Source organism: Camelina sativa, chromosome 20 (genome assembly GCF_000633955.1).
Source record: "Camelina sativa cultivar DH55 chromosome 20, Cs, whole genome shotgun sequence".
Taxonomy (NCBI): Eukaryota; Viridiplantae; Streptophyta; class Magnoliopsida; order Brassicales; family Brassicaceae; genus Camelina; species Camelina sativa.
In genome coordinates this window covers 17,849,468-17,876,423 of record NC_025704.1, presented here as the reverse complement: position 1 = coordinate 17,876,423, position 26,956 = coordinate 17,849,468, and the positions used below count along the sequence as shown (strand labels likewise).

The window sequence follows — 26,956 nt, the reverse complement described above, 5'->3', positions numbered from 1 at the left end:
TTGTTTACAAATCAGTCCCTTAAATTTATATATATTTATATTTTATATCTAAATACAATTAATTATTATTACTTTATACTTAACTTACAACTAATAATTTTAAAATTCAACAATAGCATATATTACATTAAAAATAGATAATACAAAAAAGAAGGTACAAAATAGCATAACTAATAATAAAATTTAAAATACATAGTATGACTTAAACTAAAAATTAAAAACAACTTAATACAACAAAGATTCATAATTAATCTGGAAGATTATTTGCGGATCCATTAAGATAGTTAAAATAGTGCCCAAACGAAGTAGATGACTCAGGAGCTTGTTGATCTAGTAGTTGGATATCCCGTTTTGTAAAATCTGTGTTTGTTCAGCCTTCATATATGCGCGGATATTCAGATCTTCTATCGAGTTCACGTTTTGAAATAAAATCATGTTCTCCTCTCTAGCTTCTTTCAGTGCGTTAAATGTACTTTGAAGCTCCAAATGGTGATCTCTTTGTGCACTTGTCTTCTTTAATTGCTCCAAAAGTTGTCTATTTCCTTCTTCCAAACTGTTGATTATAAGTGATGTTTGAACATCGTTTTTTCTTTTCATTTTGGATTCTTTCACCCCTGTTGGCCGTGGAGATGGAGATTTGCCAATAACATTGTCTTCATCATCTAAATTCGAAGAGAACGGAGGCAATTCAGATGAAGCTTGTATCGTGGAATCATGGATATTATTTTGTGAATTAAAATATGTATACTCCATATCACTTGAATTTGGTACTTGTTTAGGGGCATCATCTTGTAATTTTTTAAAGTTCTTCACAATACTCCATACATGATTAAATTTCCAACCTCCACTGAAACTATCATCTTCGGCTAACATTAATTTGGCTTGATTTAGCTGTAAATATATTAAAAATTATTAGTCAAAAAATAATTGAATTAAAGGAATTAATTATTCAAAAAAATTGACGAATATTAATTATTACTTACAATATCTTCATTTGAAGCACCACTTTGACGCCTCTTTTCACATTGTTTGATGTATGCAATTAGTATTTTTTGTTGCTTTCTCAATAGTTCGAATTCGGCATTGCATAGATTTCTTTGTACGCTCACTCCAAGTTATTAATTTTCCATTCTCATAAGCTTCCATCACACGGTCCCAAAACTGATCAGCTGTTTGGTAAACACCTTTGAGTATATCTTGACATAGAAACCTATCTTCTTCATTAGTATATCTCAAAGAACGAATAGACATGTTTGCTTGTCAAGTAAGAAAGTGTGTAGTTTGACCGGGAGTTTGACCCCCCAAAAAAAAAAGGTGTAGATGTGTATAAGAAATGATGTAGATGTGTTTAAGAAAGTGATAAAAATGATTCATTGTTGTGAATGAAAAGAGAAATCCATGAAGCTATTTATAGAGATGAGTATCATTTTTAATGTAAAAATATACTCAATTATAGTAAATATATAGACATAATATTTAAACATTCTCACACTTTTTAACAAATGTAAATAGATGTGATGTGACAATACAATAGCTAACAAAAAGTTAAAGTATCTCACTATGTAAAAATCATTTATAATAAATATAAAATTTAAAGAATAAATATATATAGATGTGACAATAATAAATATAAAATATAATATATATATATATATATATATAAATGTGACAGTACAATGACTAACAAATAAGAATAAATGTGAGAAAAAACTTCTTATTTTTAAAACCAATGTAAAAATAGATGTGATAATACAATGACTAGCAAAAGTAAAAGTGTCTCACATTGAAAAAATCAATTATAAATAAATATAAGAAAATAAAAATTATCTAAAGCTTCTTACATTTTTAAAACCAATGTAATATAGATGTGACAATACAATGACTAGCAAAAGTAAAAGTGTCTTACATTAAAAAAATCAATTATAAATAAATATAAGAAAATAAAAAATATTTTCAGTTTCTTACACTTTTTAAACCAATGTAATATAGATGTAACAATACAATGAGTAGTAAACTAAAAGAGTCTCACATTGAAAAAATCAATTATAAATAAATATAAGAAGATAAAAAATATTTACAGCTTCTTACACTTTTCAAACTAATGTAATGTAGATGTGACAATACAATGACTAGCAAAAGTAAAAGTGTCTCATATTGAAAAAAAATCAATTATAAATAAATATAAGAAAAAAAAAATATTTACAGCTTCTTACACTTTTAAAACTAATGTAATATAGATGTGACAATACAATGACTAGCAAAAGTAAAAGTGTCTCACATTGAAAAAATCAATTATAAATAAATATAAGAAGATAAAAAATATTTACAGCTTCTTACACTTTTAAAACTAATGTAATATAGATGTGACAATACAATGACTAGCAAAAGTAAAAGTGTCTCACATTGAAAAAATCAATTATAAATAAATATAAGAAGATAAAAAATATTTACAGCTTCTTACACTTTTAAAACCAATATAGTATAAACGTGACAATATAATGACTAGCAAAAATAAAAGTGTCTCATATTGAAAAAATCAATTATAAATAAATATAAGAAAATAAAAAATATTTACAGTTTCTAACACTTTTTAAACCAATGTAATATAGACGTGACAATACAAAGACTAGCAAACTAAAAGTGTCTCACATTAAAAAAATCAATTATAAATAAATATAAGAAAAATAAGTTATTAATAGCTTCTTACATTTAAAAAAACTAAGGCAAAATAGATGTGACAATAATGACTAACAAATAAAAATATCTTACATACAAAAGTTAAAAAAAAAAATCAATTAGAAATAAGTGTGAGAATACAAAGAGAAAATTAATAAATGTTTCTTACACTTTGATAACTAATCCAACAGATGTGACAATACAATGACTAACACAAGTAAAAATGTCTAAATTTGTAAAAATTCAATTATAAATAAATATAAGAAAAAGACAAAATATTTAAAAGTTCTTACACTTTTGATGCTTTTTGAATTAATGTCTAAATGAATTATCTCTATAAATACCACTAGAAACTCATGTTAGTCATCATAATATCAAAAGCATATATACTTCTTTGCTCACTCTAAATTTTCTCTCTTAAAATGAATTTCAATTTCCAAATCAGTCTCATTCTCATGATTTATCATCCTCTTCAAATGATGATGAAAATATAGAAATGATTAATAATCTTGAAAATGAAGAAGAAGCAATACAATTTGTCATGGCTCAAAACAATGTGATCATCCAATATCTTCTCAATCAACAAAATAACCAAGTAATCCACAATGGCTCAGTTCCCGGTCGTTCTTTCATCACCCGTTATCGAGAGAGCGCACATTGTAGATTGTTCAACGATTATTTTTCAGAGACTCCGGTGTACGGTGATGTTATGTTTCGTAGAAGATATTGTATGTCTCATTCTCTATTCCTTCGTATTGTTGATGCAGTTGGAACCCATGACAACTACTTCACACAATGAAGGGATAGAGTTGGTAGACTTGGATTATCACCTCTACAAAAAGTAACAGCCGTGTTAAGAATGCTAGTGTATGGTCTACCAGCGGATGCCACAGACGAGTATGTTAAGATAGCCGAATCAACAGCAATCGAAAGCATGAAATTTTTTTGTCAAGCTATTGTGGAGATATTTTCAGAGACATACTTAAGATCACCTACGGCTGATGATGTTGCTAGACTTCTTTACATTGGTGAAACACGAGGTTTTCCAGGTATGGTAGCCTGGATTGCATGCACTGGAAGTGGAAGAATTTTCCTACTGCTTGGGCTGGCCAATATACAGGTCGTAGTGGATCACCAACTATAATCCTTGAAGCTGTGGCGGATTATGATCTCTGGATATGGCATGCATATTTTGGTATGCCAGGCACCAATAATGATATTAATGTGTTGGAGGCTTCCTATCTTTTCTCCGATCTCGCCCAAGGTATTGCTCCTCAGGTTCGTTATAGTATTCAAGGAAAGGAATATAACATGGACTATTATTTGGCTGATGGTATATATCCAAAATGGTCCACCATTGTGCAAACTATTCATGAGCCGATGGGTCAAAAAAATAAATATTTTGCTATGAAACAAGAATCATGTATGAAAGATGTTGAACGTGCCTTCGGAATTCTCCAATCATGTTTCACAATTGTAAAAGGGCCGGCTCGGTTTTGGGAAAAGAATGTGCTACATGATATAATGACTACATGTATAATTTTACATAACATGATAGTCGAGGATGAACGTGATCTCCATGCACCAATAGAAGTCGAAAGAGAAACTCCATCTTTGGAAGTCAAAACAGTAAATGATGATAATATCCGGTTTCAAGAATTTCTTGGTCGATATAAAAAAATTAAGGACAAACAAGCTCCTTTTTTCACTTTGAAACGCGTTAATTGATCATTTGTGGGAAAAACATTCTATGGATGCATAAACAAAAATTTATTTCGTATGTTTATCTTAATAATTAATGAATGTTTTGTAATGTATTGTTGTTCAATAATAAATTTAAAAAAATAAAAAATATGCTATTTATCTTTTTTGCTAAAAATAAAATATTTGGGTCAAATTTGTAATTTTGATAAATAAAGGATCATTATATAAATTATTAATAAGATATACAAAGAATATTTTCGAATATTCTTTTTTGGAGTCAAAAATGGAGAAATAGGTTGGAGGAAAACCATCTCCAAAATGGAGTTACTCCAAAATGAAGTCAAAAATGAAGAAATGGGTTGGAGATGCTCTTAGTCTTCAGTCTTCTCAGCATCAAATAGTGGAATATCTTCCCCGAAAATTTGATGTCTGTATTTTTCGCAGCAAGCTTGATGACAGGGCCAAGGAATGAATCTTCAAGCTTCTTGAAATATGCATCTCCTAATTCATCTCTAACCTTTTTAACAAAGTGTATGTCTGAATGTTGACATATGGTGGCTGTATCATTTGGTTCAAGACCCATATCATATAATGCTTCTAGGTAGTATAAGGGCTTCAAATGAATCAATGGATTCCATCTGTTCCAAAAGAAAATGATTTTAAAGAAAGAATATTATAGGAGTTTACAACAGATTTACAAGAGTTTTAAAAGGTTTTTAAAAGGTTTTACAATGGGTTTACAAGCGTTTTAAAAGGTTTTATAATGGGTTTAAACTAGTTTCAAGGGTTTTAAATAGTATTTTTGAATTGTTTACAAAGGTTTTCAAAGCGTTTTAAAATGGTTTCACATGGGTTTTTTACAGGGTGTTAAAAAAGTGTTTTATAATGTCTAACAAGGCTTTAACATTTTTACAATGGGTTTAAAAGGTTTTTGAATGAGTTTTAGAAAGCTTTTAAAACCCATTGTAAACAGTTCAAAAACACACTTTATCGATCTGAATTTGTCTTATCAACTATAACCACTTTTATCGATCAACTACGACCGACCTGAAATTGATTTTAAAATAGTTTAATAGGGGTTTTTAAAAAGTGTTTTACAAGAGGTAACAAAAATTCAAATTTACAAGAGTTTACTAATTCCAAATCCTTATCAAAGCCATTTATCTTTCTGAATTCGTTAGATCAACTATAACCACCTTTATCCATCAACTACGATCGATCTGAATTTGGATTTTAAAATGGTTTAACAGGGGCTTTTAAAAAGTGTTTTACAAGAGGTAACAAAAATCCAAATTTACAGGAGTTTACAAATTCCAAATCCATATCAAAGACATTAATCGATTTGAATTCGTTAGATCAACTTCAACCACCTTTATCGATCCACTACAATTCGTCAGATATGAATTTTTGATCTAAAGTCAGATCGATACAAAAGAACGACATTTTTAAAAAGTGTTTTAAACGATCTCCATCAATAATCTTAACCACAAACCTGACAAAGAGAGTCTTCGATCCGACGATTTCTTTTGAAGACCGTTTCGACGACCACAAATCCCAAAACAGACGACAAGATGGACAAAGATGAGGATGGAAGGGAAGCAGAGATCGCTCGAAAAAGGAGGATAAATCGAAAAGAAGAAGGAGAGGTCGAACAAGAAGATTGAAGATCGCCAATCGAGGAAGAAGGAGAGAACGTTGCCTAAGAGAAAGACATAAGCCAATAATTAGGTTTAGTTCATTAAGGGTAAAATTGTCTTTTTCAGAAATTCCCTAATAAAATCGAGGGAATCGTATTTTATGTGGTTGACAAACAAAAAAAATGAAACGGAGGAAATATAATATTGTAACTGAACTAATCAAAGTAAATACATGGTCTATGACCAAAGTAATTAAATACTTAAATCTCACAACATTCTTTCTCTTGGTTTACCTTGCTGACACATATCTTCAACATGAACCATCGGCCTTCACACATGAAATAGGAAGGAACCAACATGAAATTCTCTTTAGGAATTTTAGAATTCAATTTTCGAATATTCTTGACCTTCATAGGTTTAATTTCAATAGTACGTTTTTCAACAGTTGTAGATATATCATAGAAGAACTCAGTAACTTCCAATAAAGAAGGAGCAATACAGCCGACAGTCACAACACCATTTGCCTTACTTACACGATGAACAGCAAACAGTAGACCTTCGTTCTTTTCCTTCATAACCGTTAAAGCTGTCTCACTTAAGTCAACGTATAATCTTATAACCTTGCCAAGAGCAAACGGAAAATAATATTTTCCGATGTTTTCGTGATTGTGAATATCCAAATGACTGTATAGATGCTTGTATATGCCATTGTAATTGCACTTCAGTACAGGGCAGATGCAAAGAGACAAGGGACACTCCATTTCATGAGTTGATTCTTTGCCATAAGAGACATTCTTGGTACAACCTAACTTGGCGTTTGGCAAGGGATAGAGATCGATTCAAGAACACTCTCCATTCCTCTGCAGCGATTGTGACCAACAGGAAGTGCACATGAAGGGCACTTATTCATCAGTTTAGGACAGCAAGAAGCGCAAGCTAAATGTCCATTATCACACTGAAATAAAAAAAATCAATGAATTACAATTAAAGCCGAGAAACAAAACCTAACAAAGGATTTTTTCAATGAAAAGAGACTAAAATCAGATATCACATGAAACCAACCCAATTGTAAGATTGAAATAATTAATGTTGGTCTTTACACCTATACGGCTGTTTACTAAATGACGACGATTCCAAATATATTCTTCTTAATTAATGCAAATTAGTTTGAAACGAAAAAAAAATGAATCAACAAAGTGATATTTGAAATGTTACCTGAAAGATAGGAATAGTGAATGGCTCAAAGCAAATAGGGCAATCGAGCAAATCAAGATTGAGAATTGCCGAGCGTGTGTTATCCAAACTATTTAAATAGCTTGAGGCACACTCCAAGAAGAATATATCAGCTTTACTAGTTTGGTTGAATTGAAAGTCGTCTAGCCTAGCACTATAAACGCCGGGCTTCTACTATATCAACACGAACACCAACTACACGAGACGGGAGATGCTAGAAGCCTAGAACAGTGAACAGCTTCGTCTTATTTAGTTTGCTTTGGGTAAGAAGAAAGATTGCTTAGGTTTTTCTGTAGTAAGAAGAAAAAAAAAAAAAAACTTCTCTGCGAGAACTTCTTACCCTCGATGAATCCAATGTTTTTTTTTGTGCTTTTGCCTTTTTCTTGTCTATGTATGTAATAGTAGTTCACGAGCATCATGCGAATATAAATACTGTATATCAAGATTTTCTTATCTGCTAAGGAATACAAGTAATTGTCATAATTCCTTTTAATTTTTCTATAAAAAGGAATCTCAAGATATTCACATTAAAAATAAAAAGATATTCACCTGAAATCACATATTAAAGGAAGTTTCAATGAAATTATAACGAAACTACGTCGCGTTTTGAAATTTGAAGTTTTGAAACGTGTAATGTAACTTGAAAACTAATTTGGTATATGGTTGTAAAATCATTTTTTTGGCCCGAGTAGCTTCAGTTCTTGACTTCTTGACTTATTTTTTTGTAGCTCACATTGATGTAATTCAAAGTTTAATTCTCTAAACAGTGCTTATTGTAAGTAATGGATTAATTGTAGTGCTTCTTATATTGTCTACAATGTCACTTGCATTAGACGACTGAGCGTTTCAACCAATACAACCAAAAATCCTTCTTCATTACAAATATCTTAGAGAACATATCCCAACTAAGATCTGCAACATTAAAATCAAAGAAAACAGAATACAACAATATGCCAAAAAGAAAAGTCGTTAAATTACAATGGTTCATTAATTGGTACAAAGAAAAGGAAAAAGCCTCTGTCATCCTCAAGCTGCTCCTCCAATTTGCTGGCTATTACATTTGGAAGGAACTGAAACGCTAGGATTTTCACAGACATTGCTTCAATTTAACGCATTCTAGAGTCACATTGACCGGATAATCAGGAGTCGCCTCCTTCCCATCGCTTCAATTTAACTTAGTTCTACTTTTGCATGTGATAAATAACTTGCTAGTTTTAACTAAAGTTAGAGAGAGTAACTAAAGTTAAAAGTTACTCCCTCTGTTTCACAAAGAGTGTCATTTTGACATAATGCACATAAATTAAGAAAATTGTTAAATTTCTGTTTTACCCTTTATAAATACACTAAAGTTTTTTCTCTTTCTAATTAATAAGCTCAAATGATAGGGATAAAAAAAGAGATTTAAGCTTAAAATTTGCATTGGAAACATAGAATGACACTCTTTTGTAACAAGAAAAAAGTGTCAAAATGACACTTATTGTGAAACAGAGGGAGTATATAACATTTAAACCAAATAAAAAATTAAAAATTACAACGGTAGCCTGGTAGGGGTCGTAGTAGATTTGGTATGGAATAATGGAGATCACGTGTATCACCACCAATGGTGCCACTTGTTCGATTAACGGATTAAGTAATAACTTTAGTTTTGTATTAGTTTTTCTCGGATACTTACAAGTGGTTATTAGGGCATCTGCAGCGGCGTTCCTTCGGTGCGTCCTTCGTTACAAAATTATTAAATTTAAATAGAAATTCCCCAATTATTAAAGGGACGTTCCTTAAAAGGGGACGTATTTATCTCGGTCCTTCGTTACACGTGGCAGCGTGTGCTACATCTCTGCCGTTCTTCACACAAATCAGTTCTTCACACAAATCACACAAATCAGTTTTTCTACAGTCTTTCGCTTATTTCTGATGAATCTTTGTCTTCTTCGATTGTTTAATGTTGGGTGTGGAATAACAGAAGTGTAACGCGGCGGATCCGTACAAGTTCGACAGCGGAAACTCCTCCGGTTTCCATCTGCTTACATGCGACACCGTTCCCGCAAGTTTTTCGAGGACTCGTTTGGAAGATTCGATTCACAAGAACACCACTCGCCTCCGTATCTTTTCCGGCACTGCTAATCCTGCCTTAGCTCAGGTTCTTTCTTAGTTTGTACTTGTAGTTTGGAACGATTGGGAAGAAATTGATAAGTAGATTTTGACTAGAGATTTGTTCAATTGGTTGCTAAAGGATTACGAAGAACTGATTTGTGTGATTTTGTAAATTGGGTCTGGATCTTGAGAAAATCTAGATTAAACGTTTTGCTAATGGTGAGATATATGTTCAGCTTGAAGAGAGTGTAAGGGGATGCGATATGTTCAGCTTGAAGAGAGTGTAATGGTGAGATATATGTTCTGGTTGTGTTGCCATTTTAGCTAATTGTGATGGGCTGGTCCTACTCGAGATCTCTTGTTGACAAAATATGTTTAGTACTCTCTTTGGTGTAGAAACAGAATGATTGTTTTGGTCTTTTGGATACGAGTGACGAGGATTCATTTGACTGTATATATGGTAGCATTGTCTTTCTCTTTTAGGTTGATACTTGATTGTAAATGATGATGTTTTCGTTACTCATTTGATTAAGTTTCAATACAGTTTGCATGTAGTCTACAGGATTATGAATGTTCTGCTGCACTTAGCAAGTTTTGTGTGATTGTATTTTTCAGTCGTCAGTTACATACGAGTTGCTGCTGTTTCTCTTGTCCCTGTCTACTAAACCGATTGATTGATAATTTAACGAGAGTTGGGGTTGTCTTGTCTTGTCTTTTAATCTTTCGTTTCTGGGTTTTTTGTTCTGTTTGTCAACACTTTAGGGAACAGTACAATCATCTCTAGCTACAGAGTTTCGAATCCATTGCAGCAGAACCAGTTAATTACTCACAAGGTGCGTTTGTTACTTAGATCATTTTGGGGTGTTTGTTTTAAACTTGGCAAAAGATTATATCGTTTAGTGCCTTGTATAGATTCTCTCATGTCTCGATTTGTGTTTGTTTGCTGGTTTGGTTTGGTCTCGAATTGTTAATTCCAATATGGGACTAGAGAAACTTGAGGTTTAAGTCTGAGCAATTATTTTATTGTGTCACCCAGTTGATCATCAGTGTGTGTAGTATTGTGTCACGACCAAGTTTATTTTTACTTTGATCTTGATTTTTTTCTATGTTTGTGTTTTTTACAGCACTTCGTTTATAAGGAGCATATGCTGGAAATTGAATGCCCCAGTGTCACACCTGAGGCTGTTCTCAAGGCTTCAGGGCATGTTGACTACTTTCACGATCAGGCTAATCTAGAGCTCGGTGGTCATCGGATCGCCACCGTATTGATGTACTTGTCCANTGTAGTAGCCTGAATGCAAGATCTGGCTATTCTAGAGGTTGTGTAGGATTGAATGGTAAGGTTTTTGTGTTGTGCAGGATGATATAGTATCTAATGTCGAGGCAAAACTTGCTGCGTGGACCTTTCTTCCCGAAGGTATTTCTGACCAAATGTTGCCTAATTCTGTTTCTTGCTTTAGCCTTTAGTAGATTACAACTTCTCAACTCTTTTTTGTTTTTCTGTGTTGCGGATCAGAAAATGGGGAATCCATGCAAATATTGCACTATGAGAATGGTCAAAAATATGAACCCCATTTTGACTACTTTCACGATCAGGCCAATCTGGAGCTCGGTGGTCATCGGATCGCCACTGTATTGATGTACTTGTCCAATGTTCAAAAGGGCGGAGAGACAGTGTTTCCCATGTGGTTTAACTAACATTTATACACATGTAGAATACTCTAGATTATCTTGAACATCCATTTGGTTAATATATTTGAGGGACCAAACTTTGTCCTACACCAATGCTATACAAAACTTAAGAAACTTTCAAAATATGAATAAAATAATTGAAGGACCAAAATTCTGTCCCAACCGATGCAAATGCCCTTAAGGATGGACAATTGGGCATGTTGAATTTCACATTCCCTATAGGAAAAAAATGCACATAAAAAGAGGGAACGTGGACCTGGGCTAGATCTTTTTTCACATTGTATTGTATAGTATATACTAACACGATTCTTTCTCAATTCTTGGAAAGAAAAACAAATATCACATTCGTTTTCTAATCTCTCACTTTCTTCTTCTTCTTCTTCTTCTCTAAAGATTGTTGCGTGAGGCTAAAGATCAAAGATGGTTTTGTGGGTATTTGGATATGGTTCTCTAATTTGGAACCCAGGTTTTGATTTTGATGAAAAGCTCATTGGCTATATCAAAGACTACAAACGTGTCTTCGATCTCGGTATCTAACATTAAACAACACAATGTTCTTTCTTTTATTTTCTTTTTGTTGAAAGAAAGAATGAATCGAATTGATTGTTTATAATTTTTTTTTCCTTTCTATGTAGCGTGTATTGATCACAGAGGTACCCCTGAACATCCTGCTAGAACTTGCACTTTGGAACAGTCCATTGGAGCTATATGCGTAAGCCAATTACATGTTTTTTTTGTTCAGAATAGCCTTAGTTTTAAAATTTATGATGCAAAACTAACTTCAAGTGGGTCGAGTTCTTGACAAAATTCTATATTGTTTATTTACATTTGATATTTTCTTTTTTAATCTGGCTATAAAATGCACCATGTAATTTACACAGAATTAAACTTAGTATAAGGCATATTCGCATACAACATCCATATAAGTCGATGGAAAAAACGCTATCTCAAATCTGATGTTGATTGTTAACTTTTGGGCAGTGGGGTGCTGCTTATTGTGTTCGTGGAGGACCAGAGAAGGAGAAACTAGCCATGGAGGTAAAAAGAAGATTCCTCTATTATTTGGCGTGTGTGTGTTTTTTGGTTAGATTTGACTCATGTTTTTTTCTTGCAGTACTTGGAAAGAAGAGAGTGTGAATACGACTCAAAAACCCTTGTCGAGTTTTACATGGTAAGCAAACTTGTTCTTATATATTGTTGTCTTTTTAATAATCTTCAAAAACTGTTCTTATTTATTAGATTTCTATTCATTGGATGTAGGAAACTGACACTTCCAGGCCAATAGTAACCGGAGTTATTGTGTAAGTTTTTGATGAAGCATTTATTCCCTTACCACTCATGAATGGTTATAATTTGGAAGATTCAGTGTTGAAATCAGTTTGGTTTCCTTGTGCAGCTTCACGTCAACACCAGACAAAATGTCGAATAAATACTATTTAGGCCCGGCACCGTTGGAGGAAATGGCGAGGCAAATCGCTACAGCTACTGGACCTTGTGGGAATAACAGAGAGTATCTTTTCAAGCTTGAGAAAGCATTGTACGACATTGGTAAGTAAGAGAGAGAGAGAGAGAGAGAGAGAGAGAGAGAGAGAGAGAGAGAGCGAGAGAGAGCTTTCTTGATGGATTTATATTAAAGAATCACAACTTTTTGGTAATATGATTCTGATGATGAAAGTGTTGTGTGTTAACAGAACATGAGGAAGAGTATGTGATTGAATTAGCAAACGAGGTGAGGAAGCAACTCGATTTGCCAGAGGAAGTGAAAACATTGTTGAAGCCTGTGGTTTCTCGTGTACTAGTCAAGTCTCAAGCTCATGCTTCTTCCACTCGGCAAAGAGTCTTTGCATCATGAAGCCAGCTAACAACATTGTGGTGATGAGGCTAATGTTAACTCTTATCTTTCAGTTATTATTGAATCTCACTCTGAGATCATTGAATCAAAGGTTTGATCTAGAAAAGAAAACTCACCCTGAGATGTTTTCTTTTTTTTTTATCTGCATTTATGGAGAATTCTTGACATATGATGTAATGCTCAATTTCTGAGACGAACAACAACAAAATCTTTTAGCTCTAGATTTTGTCACATAACTTTAAACATGTTAATTCGTTTTGTTGTTATTCTGGGGAAATTACATTAATGGGTTATGCCCAAAAACACTATAATGGAACCTTCTCATTTCTCCTCCAAAGAAGCAGTCAAACTCAAGGTGATGTTATGATGAGATTTCTTATTAGTGAAAACAGAGTGTTTACAACCGCTATACAATTTTTCAACTTAACATGTTTTTGTTTCATGGTAAACCACTAAATCAGTCTAACAAAGGCCTAAACCTTCCAAAAAATATCATGCCAATAAAACTCTTAAAGGAAAAAAAAATAAATAGTCAATTTTCGATTTTTTACCTATTTCGAGAATTGGAAAATTGAATGTTAAAATGTTTTCAACACAATATACGAAATGTTTTTCAAAAAATTATTTCATATCCTATATATTTTGTAATTTCAATTATGTAATTATAATAATATTCGAAAATATCGTTTATTCAAAAATTTACAAATATATGGTATGTATAGTTTATGCAAATGATCTAGAGTAGAGCTTGAAAATGGTAAATTTAAATTGTATTAAGGTTTTTTTTTACATGTGTCAAAATTTATTTAATTAGCTAATACGTGTCACAAAGTAATTAATTATGATTTCTTTTCATTTGTTGGATTTTAGTGACGCTTATCTTTGTGGAATCCCGCATGTTTATGATTTTTTTGTAAGATGGGGATTCCTAATTACTCCATGTATGTATTTCATGCATTAAATATAATTATATAAAGATAGTTTGTTATTTTATTGCATGTGTCAAATTTTATAAATTGAAAGACTAGTGTCACAAAATATATTTTAAGAATTTTGCCATTTGTTAGATTTAGGTGATACTTATCTCTGTGGGATCTAAAGTTATTACCAGATTTTCACCAGATTAGAGAAATAATACGAAATACCTTTTTTGCTATACTTTTTTTAAAAAATGCTGATTTTATTTATCTATTTTTAATATAACCCTTGTAAATCTAAAAATATATAAAATTTATAAAGTACTTCTGGATTAACTAGTTTTTGTAGACTCGATCCAAATATTTATAAAGTTTTATATGATTTTAAAAGGTTAAAAAAAAATTTTAAAAGGTATGTAAAAGACAATTATACAACATTTTTATAAAAGATATTTACACACATATTAAGATAGTTTGTATAAATTATAGATATGCACACATATTTGTATAAATAACAATTTTTAGTGTCTTTTTCATAAATTTTTTAAGAGTAAACATTTCTGAAAAGTGGTATTAGAAAGAGGGTATTTTTGAAATTTCCAATTTTTTTTAGATATGTGTGTTTCTTATACATTGAATATAATATCATATCATAGTTTATGAATAATCAATTCTTAATTTTGAATAAAATCATAATAAAATCATTTATTAACACTTTACAAAAACTGTATGTAGTATGATATATTTTGGTTGTATATTTATCCAAAAGTAGAGTGTTATTAAGTGGAAAATAAAATTATATTAAGATATTAAAATTTGCTTAAAACAGGTTCTTTACATCTGTCAAGATAAATTGTTAACTAACTTATTTCACAAAAATTAGACTTTTGCCATTTGTTGGATTTAGTGATACTAATCCCAAGTTTTTTTTTTGTGTTTTTCTTAAAAGTAGTGAAAATTTTTTATTATGTTTTTTTCTCATGCATTGGCTATTAAGATATTTTTATTATTCCACCTATAATATTTTAATATAATAGTTTTTATTTGTTAAACTTAACAACTATATACTAATTAATTTCTTTCTAATTAATATAGATGATTAAAAATGGAAAATTAAATATTATATTAAGAATTTTTTTATTTAAAGTTTCTTTACATGTGTCAAGATAATTTATTACCTAATTGATCTCACAAACTAATTTAACTAGCCATTTGGCAGATTTTAAGAGACTCATCTTCATGCAATCCTAGATTTTTTAAAATTAGCAAAAGCATTTATGTATGTTTCACGTCCATTAAATATTAAGAGATTTTGTATTTTCCTTTATATAAAAAATCTTGGCTCTTGAAATCTCAATACAATAGGTGAATCGTTTTAAAATATTAAGCGTTGAGAAAAATCTTTTGTATTTTCTGAACGCTTCTGGAGGAGTTTCAGGTGCTTTGTGCTTCAATGCCTCTTTTCACCCTTATCAAAATCCCAAGGACGTTCAATGTGAAGGCTGATTGCCTAGCTCGTTCTTCCAGAGATTTAGTTTCATAATCGTCTTTTGTAAACAATTTTCCTCCAGTTTAGGCAACCAATTTTAATTATTTAATGTGAGGTTGACAAAAAAAAAAATTAGAGTAATATGTCACATAATAATATATTTAAAAATAAATCAAAATTAAAAAATAAAAAAAAAATAAAACAGAATCTGTATATATAATCAATCTTTTATAAAACCAAATCGACATATAATTAATTACATTTAAGTTTAAAATCTAAAATCCTAACCACTACTTTATAAACCTAATTCAAGATATAATTTTGTTTTAGTTGTAAATCTAAACCCTAACCACTCATTTATAAACCCAAATTGATATATAATTTTGTTTTAATCGTAAAATCTAAACTTTAATTCTCTTTTATAAACTCAAACCGACGTAAAGTTTTGTTTTAATTGTAAAATCTAAACCCTAATGCTTATTTATAAACTCAAACAAATATATAACCTCGTTTAATTGTATAATATAAACTCAAACCGATTTAACTTTTTTTAATTAAAAGTATATAGAGTTGTTTCCTTATTTTTTTCTGATTTTAGTATTGATTTATTTTTAAATATAGTATTACGTGGCATATTACTCTATTTTCACTGGTCAAGTTTGTTGGAGGTGAATACGAAATGATGAACCTAAGAATTATTCTTATTATAATGATGGAAATTTTCATTTATTAATACTAATTAAAGCTGGTTTGTGAATATCTTATTAATCAAAAAGAGTACTTATAATTTATTTTAAAGAAGACCACGGAAAAATAATTATATAAACCAGATTAACGGGAATTTGTCGTGAAAAATTAGAGAATATTGTTATAAAATTTCCAAAGTATTTTATTAGTTAAGCACAAAATATATATAAATTTTTAAAAAGACTGGAAATGAAACAAAATAAAAGTAACGGTCAAACTTACAGCTTAAAAACCATCTTGTTGCAAAATTTGGCGCGAAAGAACAAAGTAGATTTAAACATTTCTCACTAGTCAAAGTTAAAAACAAAAAAAAACCCGCGAATGAGAAAAGAAAAGAAAAGGTCAAACTTATTGCCCATATACCATATTAATCAAAAGCAGAGTATTTATAATTTGTTTTGAAAAAACCCGCGAAACAAAAGGTTAAAGAAACGGTCAGAACTAAATTAACGAAAATCATCTCTGCAGCGTAAAAAGCAGAGTATCTAATAAAACCTTCTCAAAATCTCTCTATAATGGGGAAAAACAAGCAGAGTATTTATAATTTTGTTTTGAAAAACCCCCTCAAACCAAAAGTAAAATACGATCGGAATTAAATTAACGAAATTCTGCCGCGGAGAAAAACAGAGTATATGATAAAAACTCAAATCTCTCCGTAATCGGAAAACAAATAAAATCACAACCATTACAAATAAATGATCATTAACACAAAAACACTCCTAAACTAGGATTAAAGAAACATCTAATACCCAAAACAAGTTTTATCCAATTAAAAACATTTAACTCACAACATAAACCAGGAGATACCGGAGTCACTTTACCGGCGGACAAGAGAGGACGACTTAAAAACCGAATCAAAAGGAACACGCGTCAGTATATAATAAGATGAAAGATTACTCTTATTGTGGTCTCTTCCTCATCTGATTCCCATATCCGGACTCCTCCTCATCTTATTAAATCGGGTTAATTGTTTTCGGGTCCGCCCTTTTTATTTTTCTCACAGCTTTCCTTCTTCTCCTCTCCTCTCTCAGCGCCGGTCAAATACTTGTCTCTCTCCCTCTCTCTCTCTCTCTCTCTTTCTCTCACTCTTTGTCTTGTCTCCCTCTCTGGAAGCTGTGTGTGTTCTGTAAGAGATGGACGCAGGTGGTGCCGCGTATAACCCACGCACTGTTGAGGAGGTGTTTAGGGATTTTAAGGGTCGTAGAGCTGGCATGATTAAGGCTTTAACCACTGGTAAAAATTAAACAAATTTTCTCTAAATTAAGTTAAAACATTTATCTCACCGGAAAAAAAACTCACTTTTTTTTTTTTGGATTTTGATTTGCCTTTTCTTGTGCAGATGTTCAGGAGTTTTACCGACTTTGTGATCCTGGTGAGTGTTGTTGTTTTGTTTTTTCCCCTTTGAGATTCGTTTTGTGGGTTTTGATTTTTGCCGATGAAAGTTTGTTTTTTTTTTTTTTTAATTCAGGTTCCTTCGTTGTGTTCTGTTTTCTCAATCTGAATGTTGTCTTTAGGGTTCATAAGTCTCTCTACTCTGTTTAGATTTTATTTGAATTGCGCTTTAGAGTCTAAAGTTTTGATTTTTATTTTGACTTGGTTTGATTTTTGTGAGTTTTGAATATTATAAAATTGTTTTGCGATCGCTGTGTGTGTGTGTGTGTGACAATCCATCGCCGGCGAAAGTCTAGTTTTTTTTTTTTTCTTTTCTTTTTTTTGGAATTTGCTTCGTTGTGGTTTGTTTCAATCTGAGTGTTGTTGTTTTAGTGAAGCATTAGGGTTCGTTGTTTCGCTTCTCTGTTTGTGATATAAAAAAATCATACCTTTAGTCAGATTTTGTTTTTCGTGTCAGCTTGAGCAGAGTCAAAGTGTTGATTTTTGTTTGACTTTGTTTCAATTAGGATATTTAAAAAAAAAAAAAAAAATTGTTTCTTCTGTCTGATCTGTTTCTGTGAAAAAACATGATTTAGGAATTAGGATTACCTCAAAAAATTTTCCTAAATTGTTAATACATGGGAGGGAGAACAGATTTGGGGCGCTGTGGTTTGTTGAAACTGCTCTTTTCATTCGTTTTTCTGAGGTTTTGTTCTTGTATCTCCTTAGATATTGTCATTGATTTACTATTATAATTAATGACTCGAAGGCAACAACAAGGAAACAATTTTGTTTATGTTCCTCACAGTTCAGAGTCACTCCTGTTGTAATTGCTTCCTTGCCTACCTGTATTCATGAATATAGTTGTTAACTAGTCAGATGTGTGTGTCTTTGCTTTATGTCATTTAGCTTAGTGTTTTTGGTGCTCTTTCCATTATGAGATTTTTATGTTTTGAAATGTGACAACTTGGTTATCTTAATAGGAACTGTTTGGTCTGTTTTGCCATAATTGGTTGTTTGTTTGTTCAAATTTATGAACACGAAATCAGTTTTGATACTCTTGGTTTTTGCGTGTATATGTATTCTGATTGTCCTCATTCTCCTTTTGTAATTACAGAAAAGGAGAACCTGTGCCTTTATGGGCATCCCAATGAGCACTGGGAGGTGAATTTGCCAGCTGAAGAGGTTCCTCCTGAGCTCCCAGAGCCTGTCTTGGGTATCAACTTTGCCAGAGACGGGATGGCCGAAAAGGATTGGTTGTCCCTTGTTGCTGTCCACAGTGATGCCTGGCTTCTTGCTGTTGCTTTCTTTTTTGGAGCCAGGTTTGGATTTGACAAGCCCGATAGGTATGTATCTACTCTTGTCACACTACACAATTTATATGACTAGAACTCTTTTTGAGTCTTATCTTCTAGCATCTATGTTCCTTGGTGGTATATAGATTCAAACCTCCCACGGTTTGATCTTAAGGACCTAGGTTCAAGGTTTATGTTGCTCTCTGTGATTGATGTTCTTTCACATTCGTTGCAGGAAGAGGCTTTTCAATATGGTGAATGACCTCCCAACAATTTTTGAGGTTGTGTCTGGTACTGATAAGAGACAGGGAAGGGACAAGTCCTCTGTTTCCAACAACAGCAGCAACAGATCCAAATCAAACTCCAAGGTAATGTGGTTCTTCTCTACAGTTTGTATTTTCCATCTAGCTTAATGCTTGTTCTAAATCTGGTTTCTCTGTCTCAAATTATACAGCGAGGATCTGACTCCCGCGCCAAATACTCAAAGGCTGTGCCCAAAGATGAAGAGGAAGAAGAGGAAGGTGTGGAAGAGGAGGATGAGGATGCGGATGAGGATGAGCAAGGGGAAACACAGTGCGGGGCATGTGGTGAGAGCTATGCAGCTGATGAGTTCTGGATCTGTTGTGACCTCTGTGAGATGTGGTTTCATGGAAAGTGTGTGAAGATAACCCCAGCAAGGGCTGAGCACATCAAGCAATACAAGTGCCCATCTTGCAGCAACAAGAGGGCTCGTGCCTAAAATTCATTTTTGTGGCCGCTTCTGTGTATCTCTCTGCTTTGCATATGATGATGAACAGCTTAACTGTTTGGTTAGATCAGATATTGTCATGTGATTTGGTAATCTTAGGCTCTTTCGCCGGCTTAGGAAAGACATCTTTAGTTTTCTTTGTTACATTTGGCGATTGAGGAATAACTCTTGTTTAGAGGTTTGATCTTTTGGTCTGTTATATGTTTGTTTATTAACAATTCTTGAACCCAATCAAAGTATTTGGTTAGGTGTTTGTCATTTCGTTTTTTTTTGTCATCTTCAAATGAAGAAACTGACTATGAATGATTTATCATAAATCATGACTGCTTCTTTGTTGCTAGGCGCTTCAAGAACTCATAGGTTGTGATCATCGTTGTTGCGGACATAGACATTGAGACCCACCTTGGTCCTAACCCTCGGTAACAAGCCCCAAGTCCTCCTTCCCTCATCAAGCTCTTTACTGACTGCATCACTGTCATTGCTCGTCTCCTTCCATTCTCTTCTGCATCTAAAACTTGTAACCGCGTCTTGATTGTATCTATCGGCATAGTTACTAAGGCAGAGCAACCACTTGCTGTGGCTGCACTCAATGCTTGAACAACCATTGAGCCACCAGCATCTTCCTTGTGGGTGTATGAGCGCTTGAACGGAGTCCAAATTGATTTATGAGCCAAAGAGTAGGACGCCCACCATACGGCGTTTGAAGGCGCGTAAGTCAAGATGGAGATCCCAAATCCTCTGTAGAACCCTCTTGGCCCATCAGTGTAAAGAATCTTTCTAAAAGCATCGAACCCATTTGTGTATCTGCAAGAGTTCATCACTCCAGGAAGATGCTTATTCAAGGACAGATCACCTTGAACCATAAGCCGTTGGCTCACGACATCAATCGGGGTCCAGACAACCTGAGCAGCCACAGCCGAGGTCAAACCAGCCGCACCATTGGAAACAGCCAAAGCCGTAGTATCCGACAATCCTAACCTAACAGTTGCTTGACCTACACTACTCTTAGTAATCTCTAGAGCTGTCATATAGAGAGCACGAGCCGGGATGGTTCCAAGCAAAGATGTTCCAAACCCCTTGTAGAACCCTCTTAGACCCTCAAACCTAGCAATGGCCAGAGAAATGTTGGCGCAGGAGACACGGGTCGGTGAGACTTGCTGCCTTGTTTTGAGGACTACAATAGGGTAAAGAGCAGTGGATACACCGGAGAAGAGAGCAGCACCTAGGAAGAAAAACCTCGATTTATCAAGCATTTGCCAATCTATATCCTTAGGCATATGTACCTGAGATGAAGTCGTCGCTCTTCTCTTCTCTTCCATCAAAGCACCAAAACTCATATTTTCAGCTAATCTTTTCCTTAACCAAATCAAGATTCCAAACTTGAACTTCTCTCACCGAGAACTAAGTTGATCAAGAAGAGAGAAGGGTTCTTGTGAGTTACCCTTCAATCACTAATGTAATGAAATATCTTGTGTAGAAGTGAGAGATAGAGAGAGAGAGATGGATATAAACAAGTAGCTGTCTCTGAGATTTGAGCTTACAAGAAGAGGATCTCTCTGGATTTTATTAAGCTTCAAAATCTGTGAACTCGAGAAGAGAATATATTAAAAAAAAGATTATAGTGAAAACAGAGAAAGGCCAAAACGATGGGTCGTGTGGATAACATAAAGTAGCGGCCTTTAACAGGACTCAAGAGGTGTGAAATAGAGAGAGAGGCAGAGGAGTGATGAGGAGGAGGAGGAATGGGACTGTACACGTGGCGGATGGTGCTTGGTTTATATTAGAGTAACTCGCAGTTTTTAAGGTTATATGAGCCTGAGAGATAAGAGTGTGGCTTCTGTCCGATTTGCCCACTTGTTTGCATCTTTCTGTGGGTTACATTTGTTTTGTTTTTTTTTGCTGCTTCCTGTGGGTTTGTCATTTTAACTTTCGAGAAATGATGTATTTATCAATGTTTGAATTTTGATAAAAAGGAAAAAAAATGTATTTATCAATCACTTTTTAGTTACATTTTAGAGAAAATTGAATGTGTATATATTCATGGATATCATAAACTAGTTGACCTCGATCAACTCTTTAAAGGAATCTTGTTTGTTCTTTTAAGTTTGGTGGACACAATTTTTAATTCCATTTTTATAAAAGGTCCAAGAAATAGTCTAGATTGCAAATGCAAGTTTTGTGGTTTTAGATTTTAAATGAAAGTTTAGTGATTTTAAATGATTAGTAAAGTCGATGATGTTTTAAATAGGATTAGTCTAAATCTATGATCTATGGCTCTAGGCTAGTACTTTGTTTCTACTTTACAATTATTTATTAAATCAACAATCCCTATGATCCAATGCTTTCTATATATATATATATATATATATATATATATATAATTATTAGAAACTGTGTGTTCACTAGTCACTACGGTGAGCATTGGTGTGAAATATGTGAAAAACCAACTGATCCAAACAAGTGGTTCTGCTCATGTGACAAGTGTGGTTCGACCCATCATATCGACTGTGTACTCGGTAAATCACTTTACAAGAAGCCAGTACACAGTTTTACTTCATCCGAGTCGTGAATCCCAAGTGGTTTCTAACAACCATATATCTCAACCGTTTTGCACCAAGTGTTCTTGGCGGTGCAAAGATGCTTTTGTTCTGAAAAGCAAGGATGAGACTATTTTCTCTAGACTGTGTCGATACTCTCGTGATGAGTAAGCAACGTATGAAACTGTAATCTGAATAATAATGTAGTGGTCTTTAATCACATGACTTTTGCTTTTCCAATTGTGTCTTAGGTCAATGCTAATTTTCTATATATCTTACAACATTCAATGATTTAAGGTGAACAAAAGATTTCTGATTAGTACTTGTGTATTGCAACGTGAAAAAGAAAGGTTAAGATTTCTGATTATACCCTTGCAGATGTTCCTTTCATGCCCTAGCAAAATTTTGATGACAACATGAAGATCAAAGGCAGAAACAAAATTCAACAACAATTACGACGTAATAATAGTAACTAGTCTTCTAAGCTAGTACTTAATGCGAGTCTCCTCCTGCGCCTGTGCAACATATTACTCCAAGCTCTGAACATTTTGGGACAAAGATAGGGATGTAACTGCATGGTTCTTTCTTCACGTCTTCCTCTAAACTCTCTTTTGGGAAGTTCAGACGATTTTTGGTTATCGAGTTTGTTTGTCTTGACGAATAAAGCGATGAAGAAGCCTTCTTTGTCCTCTACCGGATCCATCCTGAGTAAATGTTCCGCTGCAAGCCAAAGCCAACATGATCAAAGTGTTAGAAACAAAGTCAACCAGGTGAAACCAGATGGTAAGAGAAATACTTACATCCTGAAAATACAGGGAGACCACGACGCTGCCACTGAGGAAACGGAGTAGCGAGTTCGAAGCCCAAGGATGAAGCCAGAGGTAAAACAGATGAGACCACATCTTCGTTTTCTATTTGGTGGATGGAGCATGTGCTGTATACTACTCTCTCAACCTGTGGAACTACAGTATACGCATAGGTTGAGTGCTAATTGAACATACAATTCTTTAATTCTCATTAATTTATATAGTACAGTAAGCTTCTATTAGTGTCCATATGGTTTATGCATTCATGGAGGGAATTTCAAAAGGCAAGTAAAACCCTTGTTTTGCTTTAGCCAACGTGAGACAAGTATGTAAACTCACAGGAGAGTGCATGGGCAAGAGCCTTCTTCTGGAATCCAGCGAGCTTGTGCAGTCTCATGGTGTCATAGTTCATGTTATCTACATGGAAATGTGTCTCAAAGGTTCAGTCACTACGTAACATAACGCATACACACAGAGAAAATCAATTAATACCTGCATGAGACGGAAGGAGATGGTCCAAACGATCTGTAATGGTGCCGGAGCCGGAGCAGGAAGGATCCAACAATATAGCTCGAACCTGCAGTAGTCAGTCACACGCAAGCATGAGGAACAATAACTCAAATGACTACATCTGCTTTTGTTCAGAGAGTGACTCTTCAGGGTAGATTATCACAACAAAAGAAAATGAACAAACTGGACTTGGCATAATATATATATATTCTAATTGCAGCTATCTCAAGGAGATCTATAAAGAAATTATCCAAAACATTGGTGTGCCAACTTTTTAAACACAAATTGAAAAATAGACAGTCACATCAGAGTCCAAGTAATGCTTACCTTTTTAAAAGATGAATCTTTCGGATTTAGGCCCAAAAAGTCACCATGACAAACTTCGATATCTACAACTTGGAGTTAAGAAAAACAGTAGTGGACAGACATGATATGAGAAGCATTCATCCAATCAAATTTCAATACCTTAAATTCCATGTGATTCAACGCACTTGGGGACTAACTATCAAACAGAAGCAGAGAACCTAAAACCTAATAGGGTTATATGTGAAAGAATGTCAGAGAAGGATACTGGAAGCACCAGATAGCTTTATAGTATCTTCCAAACGCTTAACACGTTCTTCATTTAGCTCGCATGCTATGATTTTTCCTTGTCCTTCCATAAGAGCAGCAAGATGAATAGTTTTGTTTCCTGGAGCTGAACAGGCATCAAGAACCTTGACAAAAGAGGAAAAATTAAGCACCATAACTAGGCAGACAAGATAACTTTAATGGATTCCACAATCACCATGACAAGCACCAAATGCAACAATTTATTGCCAACTGGAAAAATGTGGATAAATGAATGTAAGAGCTGTGGCCTACCTCCCATCCTACTTCTGGCTGCAGTGCTGCTGCTACCATCGAACTTGCTTTCCCCTATCGTTCGAAAGGAGAAAATGTCAGAAAAATTAAACACATATAAACAGAACTCACAAAGATCATTCACCATTTACCTGTAAAAATATACGCCCATTCGCAACCAAATGATGAGCATGCAAATCGCTGCCAGGGGGCAACACTAACAAGTCAGGGACTGTCTCATCCTTTTGCACCTGATTTCACAGTGAGAATAAAATGCGTTAAAACGAAAAACTAGAAAGAATGAGCAGATCGTGATATCATAGAAAAAAATCCAGTTCACACAAATTACAAACATCCAAGATTTTAACTTCACTAAAACAAAGATGGGAGAAAATTCCCATGGTCTAGAGTCTAACACCTTTCTTATTATGTTAAAACTCAGAACTCATCTTGTGAGAGAACTAAACAACAGATCTAGCATACCAGTATTCTTCAAGGTTTATAAAAATCTTAGAATATACCGTATAGTGTTTCTCCAGCTCCTGCACTGCGGAATCTACATCCATCTTAAGTGTATTTACACGAACATATCGTGGTTTTATATGACCTGCATCAAATTTCAACATCAACATACAAGAAACATACTCAAAAGCCAAAAAAAAAAGATGAAACACATCTATGCTGAAGGTATCAAAAATACCATTAAGCTGAGAAACACCCATCAACTGCTCTACGCTTTTAACTTTCTTCCTCACTAAAAGCGTAGCTAAACCCGACAATAAAGCATCTTTACGCCGCATAAGAAACTTCTCAGCATCACCAATTGATGGAGTATCCTACAAATGAAAAAAAAAAACACTCCATTGAGCTATATAACCAAAACAAGAATTCATATTACACAAAATTGAGTTGAAAGCTATTAATATTACCTTGCCAAAAAGGATATCATAGCAAATAATGTAGACCAATGGCTCTTGCCTCTACAAACAAAACAAAACTCAAGCATTTAAGGTAAATGGAAACACAGCAATGTCTTTAGCAAATTAAGATGAATACATACAAACACATACCTTCCATTTGCTATTTAATACATTAGCAATCTCAAGAACATCTTTAATCACACTAAGATCTGCATACACAACAAAACTACTTCATATCTCTCCTCAATCCCAAAAAAAATCAAATTTGAAAACTATGAAGTTTTAACATACGCTTGAGAGTTTCGCAAACAAGAGCGAAAGTGGCGCGTTTGTTGCGAACGGAAGGGCTGAAGACGAGTGATTTGATGGAAGCAACGGCTCTGCGCTCGGCGTCACCACGGAGAACGGAGCGGAGTACATTAGCTGCTTCTCTTCTAGCGTAAAGAGCTGATCTCTCGGCGGCGGTGAACTGTTTCTTAGTAGCAGGAGGCGGGGTCTTTGTTTTGTGACTCTCGGCGCCGGAAAATCGTTGTTTTGCCGGCGGCGTGTTTGGTTTGTGCCGACGAGCCATGATAACTCTCACAAAAGCTCTAAAACCCCTTTCTTCTTGTGCCCTTCTTCGTCTTGGCGACTTTAAATGCACCGTTTCTAATAACCGGTTTATTAAACCGGACCCAAAACTAAATTAGTAACTAGGTAATTTCTACGGTAAAATCTTTATAGATTATTTTGGAGATTTATTTTCTTGCGGTCTAAAATTTTATTAAATTCCAAAGAATTGTTTATGCAGAAACAACGTACAAATGCTCATAAGATGACTAAAATTAAAAGACAATTAAACCAAAGAAGCTGTGGGAGCAAAAAATGTTGTGGGAGCTGAAAATGCTGATGCGGGTTTAGCTGAAGGCGCCCTGGGATTTGTTGGAGCTTAACAGTTTTGAGCTGAGGAGGTTGGAGCTTTCGGAGAAAATGGTGGTGTCATACAAAATGTTGTTGTTGTGCCAGCTCAGATGAGAGGAGTAGAGGGTGGAGTTTTACGAGACATCGATGGTGCAAACATTGGGGATGACTGACTTCTCGACTTAGCAAATGTTGATGGTTAGACATTGGAGATGACTTAGCAAGGTGGTTCACCTTGGTGCATTACTTGTCTATTTGAAAGAGAAAACGTGAAACTGAGATCCCCCATTACTTGCTCAGGTAATGCATTGATCTCTTGCAATCTATGCTCCACCACACATATGAGATTCATTAACCCATGGAACATGAACATTGCATTTCAGGACTTCTAATGAATGTTTTGAACATCTCATTAATTTCAAAATTATCGTGGGATTTGTTGGAGCTTAACAGTTTTGAGCTGAGGAGGTTGGAGCTTTCGGAGAAAATTGTGGTGTCATACAAAATGTTGTTGTTGTACCAGCTCAGATGGGAGGAGTAGAGGGTGGAGCTTTAGGAGACATCGATGGTGCATCAGTGCATGTTTGCTTGAAGCTGATGGTGCAGACATTGGCGGTGACTGACTTCTCGACTTTTGATATGATCGTAGCCAGCAAGGAGTCAGAAGCTGCAGAGAAACTGGAGATCGTAGGAAGGATCACTCGTTCAAGAGCTAAGGAGATGGCCAAGGAAGCTCATTCACTCATAGCTGACGGGTCATTCAATCTACCGAGGATCCAAGTCTTCAACATATCCACCTTGAAGACTTCACCCGGTAATGATAACTAGATAACTTGGGTGTGAAGTTTGTACTCTTTTTCCCATAGCTGAGTTTTGTCCCAATGGGTTTTCTCGGTATGGTTTTTAATGAGGCAAATGGATCACTACGTCGAGTTATCTAGAAGTCATTACCAATGGGGAATAATGTACAAGTCACCATGACTTCTGT

The 26,956-nt window shown here is 34.1% G+C and overlaps 6 protein-coding genes and 1 long non-coding RNA gene across 7 annotated transcripts in view; 3 read left to right on the top strand and 4 right to left on the bottom strand.

The window, feature by feature from the left end:
• On the bottom strand, nucleotides 6,278-6,778 carry LOC104772623 (E3 ubiquitin-protein ligase SINA-like 7). The gene has a single exon (XM_019241901.1). The coding sequence runs from the start codon at nucleotides 6,776-6,778 to the stop codon at nucleotides 6,278-6,280; it is 501 nt and encodes a 166-aa protein (XP_019097446.1).
• On the top strand, nucleotides 10,647-10,889 carry LOC109131317. Its single transcript, XR_002036945.1, has 2 exons — nucleotides 10,647-10,758; nucleotides 10,858-10,889. It is a non-coding gene; the product is annotated as an uncharacterized LOC109131317 (long non-coding RNA).
• On the top strand, nucleotides 11,454-13,104 carry LOC104771108 (gamma-glutamylcyclotransferase 2-1-like). Its single transcript, XM_010495580.2, has 7 exons — nucleotides 11,454-11,562; nucleotides 11,669-11,745; nucleotides 12,015-12,071; nucleotides 12,148-12,204; nucleotides 12,294-12,334; nucleotides 12,430-12,581; nucleotides 12,725-13,104. Exons 1-7 carry the CDS (start codon nucleotides 11,454-11,456, stop codon nucleotides 12,883-12,885), a joined length of 654 nt encoding a protein of 217 aa, XP_010493882.1. The 3' UTR covers nucleotides 12,886-13,104.
• LOC104771106 (PHD finger protein ALFIN-LIKE 4) lies at nucleotides 17,046-19,705 on the top strand. The gene is made up of 5 exons (XM_010495578.2): nucleotides 17,046-17,271; nucleotides 17,378-17,410; nucleotides 18,527-18,755; nucleotides 18,940-19,072; nucleotides 19,159-19,705. The coding sequence occupies exons 1-5, from the start codon at nucleotides 17,172-17,174 to the stop codon at nucleotides 19,441-19,443; spliced, it is 780 nt and encodes a 259-aa protein (XP_010493880.1). The 5' UTR covers nucleotides 17,046-17,171; the 3' UTR covers nucleotides 19,444-19,705.
• LOC104771107 (solute carrier family 25 member 44-like) lies at nucleotides 19,660-21,237 on the bottom strand. The gene has a single exon (XM_010495579.2). It carries the CDS (start codon nucleotides 20,787-20,789, stop codon nucleotides 19,770-19,772), a length of 1,020 nt encoding a protein of 339 aa, XP_010493881.1. The 5' UTR covers nucleotides 20,790-21,237; the 3' UTR covers nucleotides 19,660-19,769.
• Nucleotides 22,328-25,690, bottom strand: LOC104771105 (probable 28S rRNA (cytosine-C(5))-methyltransferase). Its single transcript, XM_010495577.2, has 13 exons — nucleotides 25,360-25,690; nucleotides 25,219-25,277; nucleotides 25,078-25,128; nucleotides 24,849-24,984; nucleotides 24,670-24,755; nucleotides 24,301-24,399; nucleotides 24,170-24,223; nucleotides 23,877-24,021; nucleotides 23,633-23,694; nucleotides 23,288-23,372; nucleotides 23,135-23,212; nucleotides 22,790-22,951; nucleotides 22,328-22,709 (listed from the first exon to the last, which is right to left on the bottom strand). Exons 1-13 carry the CDS (start codon nucleotides 25,637-25,639, stop codon nucleotides 22,462-22,464), a joined length of 1,545 nt encoding a protein of 514 aa, XP_010493879.1. The 5' UTR covers nucleotides 25,640-25,690; the 3' UTR covers nucleotides 22,328-22,461.
• LOC104772622 overlaps nucleotides 25,851-26,956 on the bottom strand; it is a 6,879-nt gene continuing 5,773 nt past the window's right edge. The window contains exon 4 of the mRNA XM_010497213.2: nucleotides 25,851-25,886. Within this exon, the coding sequence (XP_010495515.1) occupies nucleotides 25,851-25,886 (36 nt within the window). The remainder of the gene's footprint in view (nucleotides 25,887-26,956) is intronic.

What these genes read in the sequence shown, in the direction of transcription:
- LOC104772623 (XM_019241901.1), bottom strand. Translation starts at nt 6,778, where the DNA reads ATGGAGTGTCCCTTGTCTCTTTGCATCTGCCCTGTACTGAAGTGCAAT.
- LOC104771108 (XM_010495580.2), top strand. Translation starts at nt 11,454, where the DNA reads ATGGTTTTGTGGGTATTTGGATATGGTTCTCTAATTTGGAACCCAGGT. An exon ending in CAAACGTGTCTTCGATCTCG is followed by an intron (nt 11,563 to 11,668) that starts GTATCTAACATT and finishes CTTTCTATGTAG; the next exon opens with CGTGTATTGATCACAGAGGT. An exon ending in CCCTTGTCGAGTTTTACATG is followed by an intron (nt 12,205 to 12,293) that starts GTAAGCAAACTT and finishes CATTGGATGTAG; the next exon opens with GAAACTGACACTTCCAGGCC.
- LOC104771106 (XM_010495578.2), top strand. Translation starts at nt 17,172, where the DNA reads ATGGACGCAGGTGGTGCCGCGTATAACCCACGCACTGTTGAGGAGGTG. An exon ending in GGATTTGACAAGCCCGATAG is followed by an intron (nt 18,756 to 18,939) that starts GTATGTATCTAC and finishes CATTCGTTGCAG; the next exon opens with GAAGAGGCTTTTCAATATGG. An exon ending in GATCCAAATCAAACTCCAAG is followed by an intron (nt 19,073 to 19,158) that starts GTAATGTGGTTC and finishes CAAATTATACAG; the next exon opens with CGAGGATCTGACTCCCGCGC.
- LOC104771107 (XM_010495579.2), bottom strand. Translation starts at nt 20,789, where the DNA reads ATGAGTTTTGGTGCTTTGATGGAAGAGAAGAGAAGAGCGACGACTTCA.
- LOC104771105 (XM_010495577.2), bottom strand. Translation starts at nt 25,639, where the DNA reads ATGGCTCGTCGGCACAAACCAAACACGCCGCCGGCAAAACAACGATTT. An exon ending in AGCTGGAGAAACACTATACG is followed by an intron (nt 24,400 to 24,669) that starts GTATATTCTAAG and finishes CTGTGAAATCAG; the next exon opens with GTGCAAAAGGATGAGACAGT. An exon ending in ATGGGCGTATATTTTTACAG is followed by an intron (nt 24,224 to 24,300) that starts GTAAATGGTGAA and finishes TTCGAACGATAG; the next exon opens with GGGAAAGCAAGTTCGATGGT.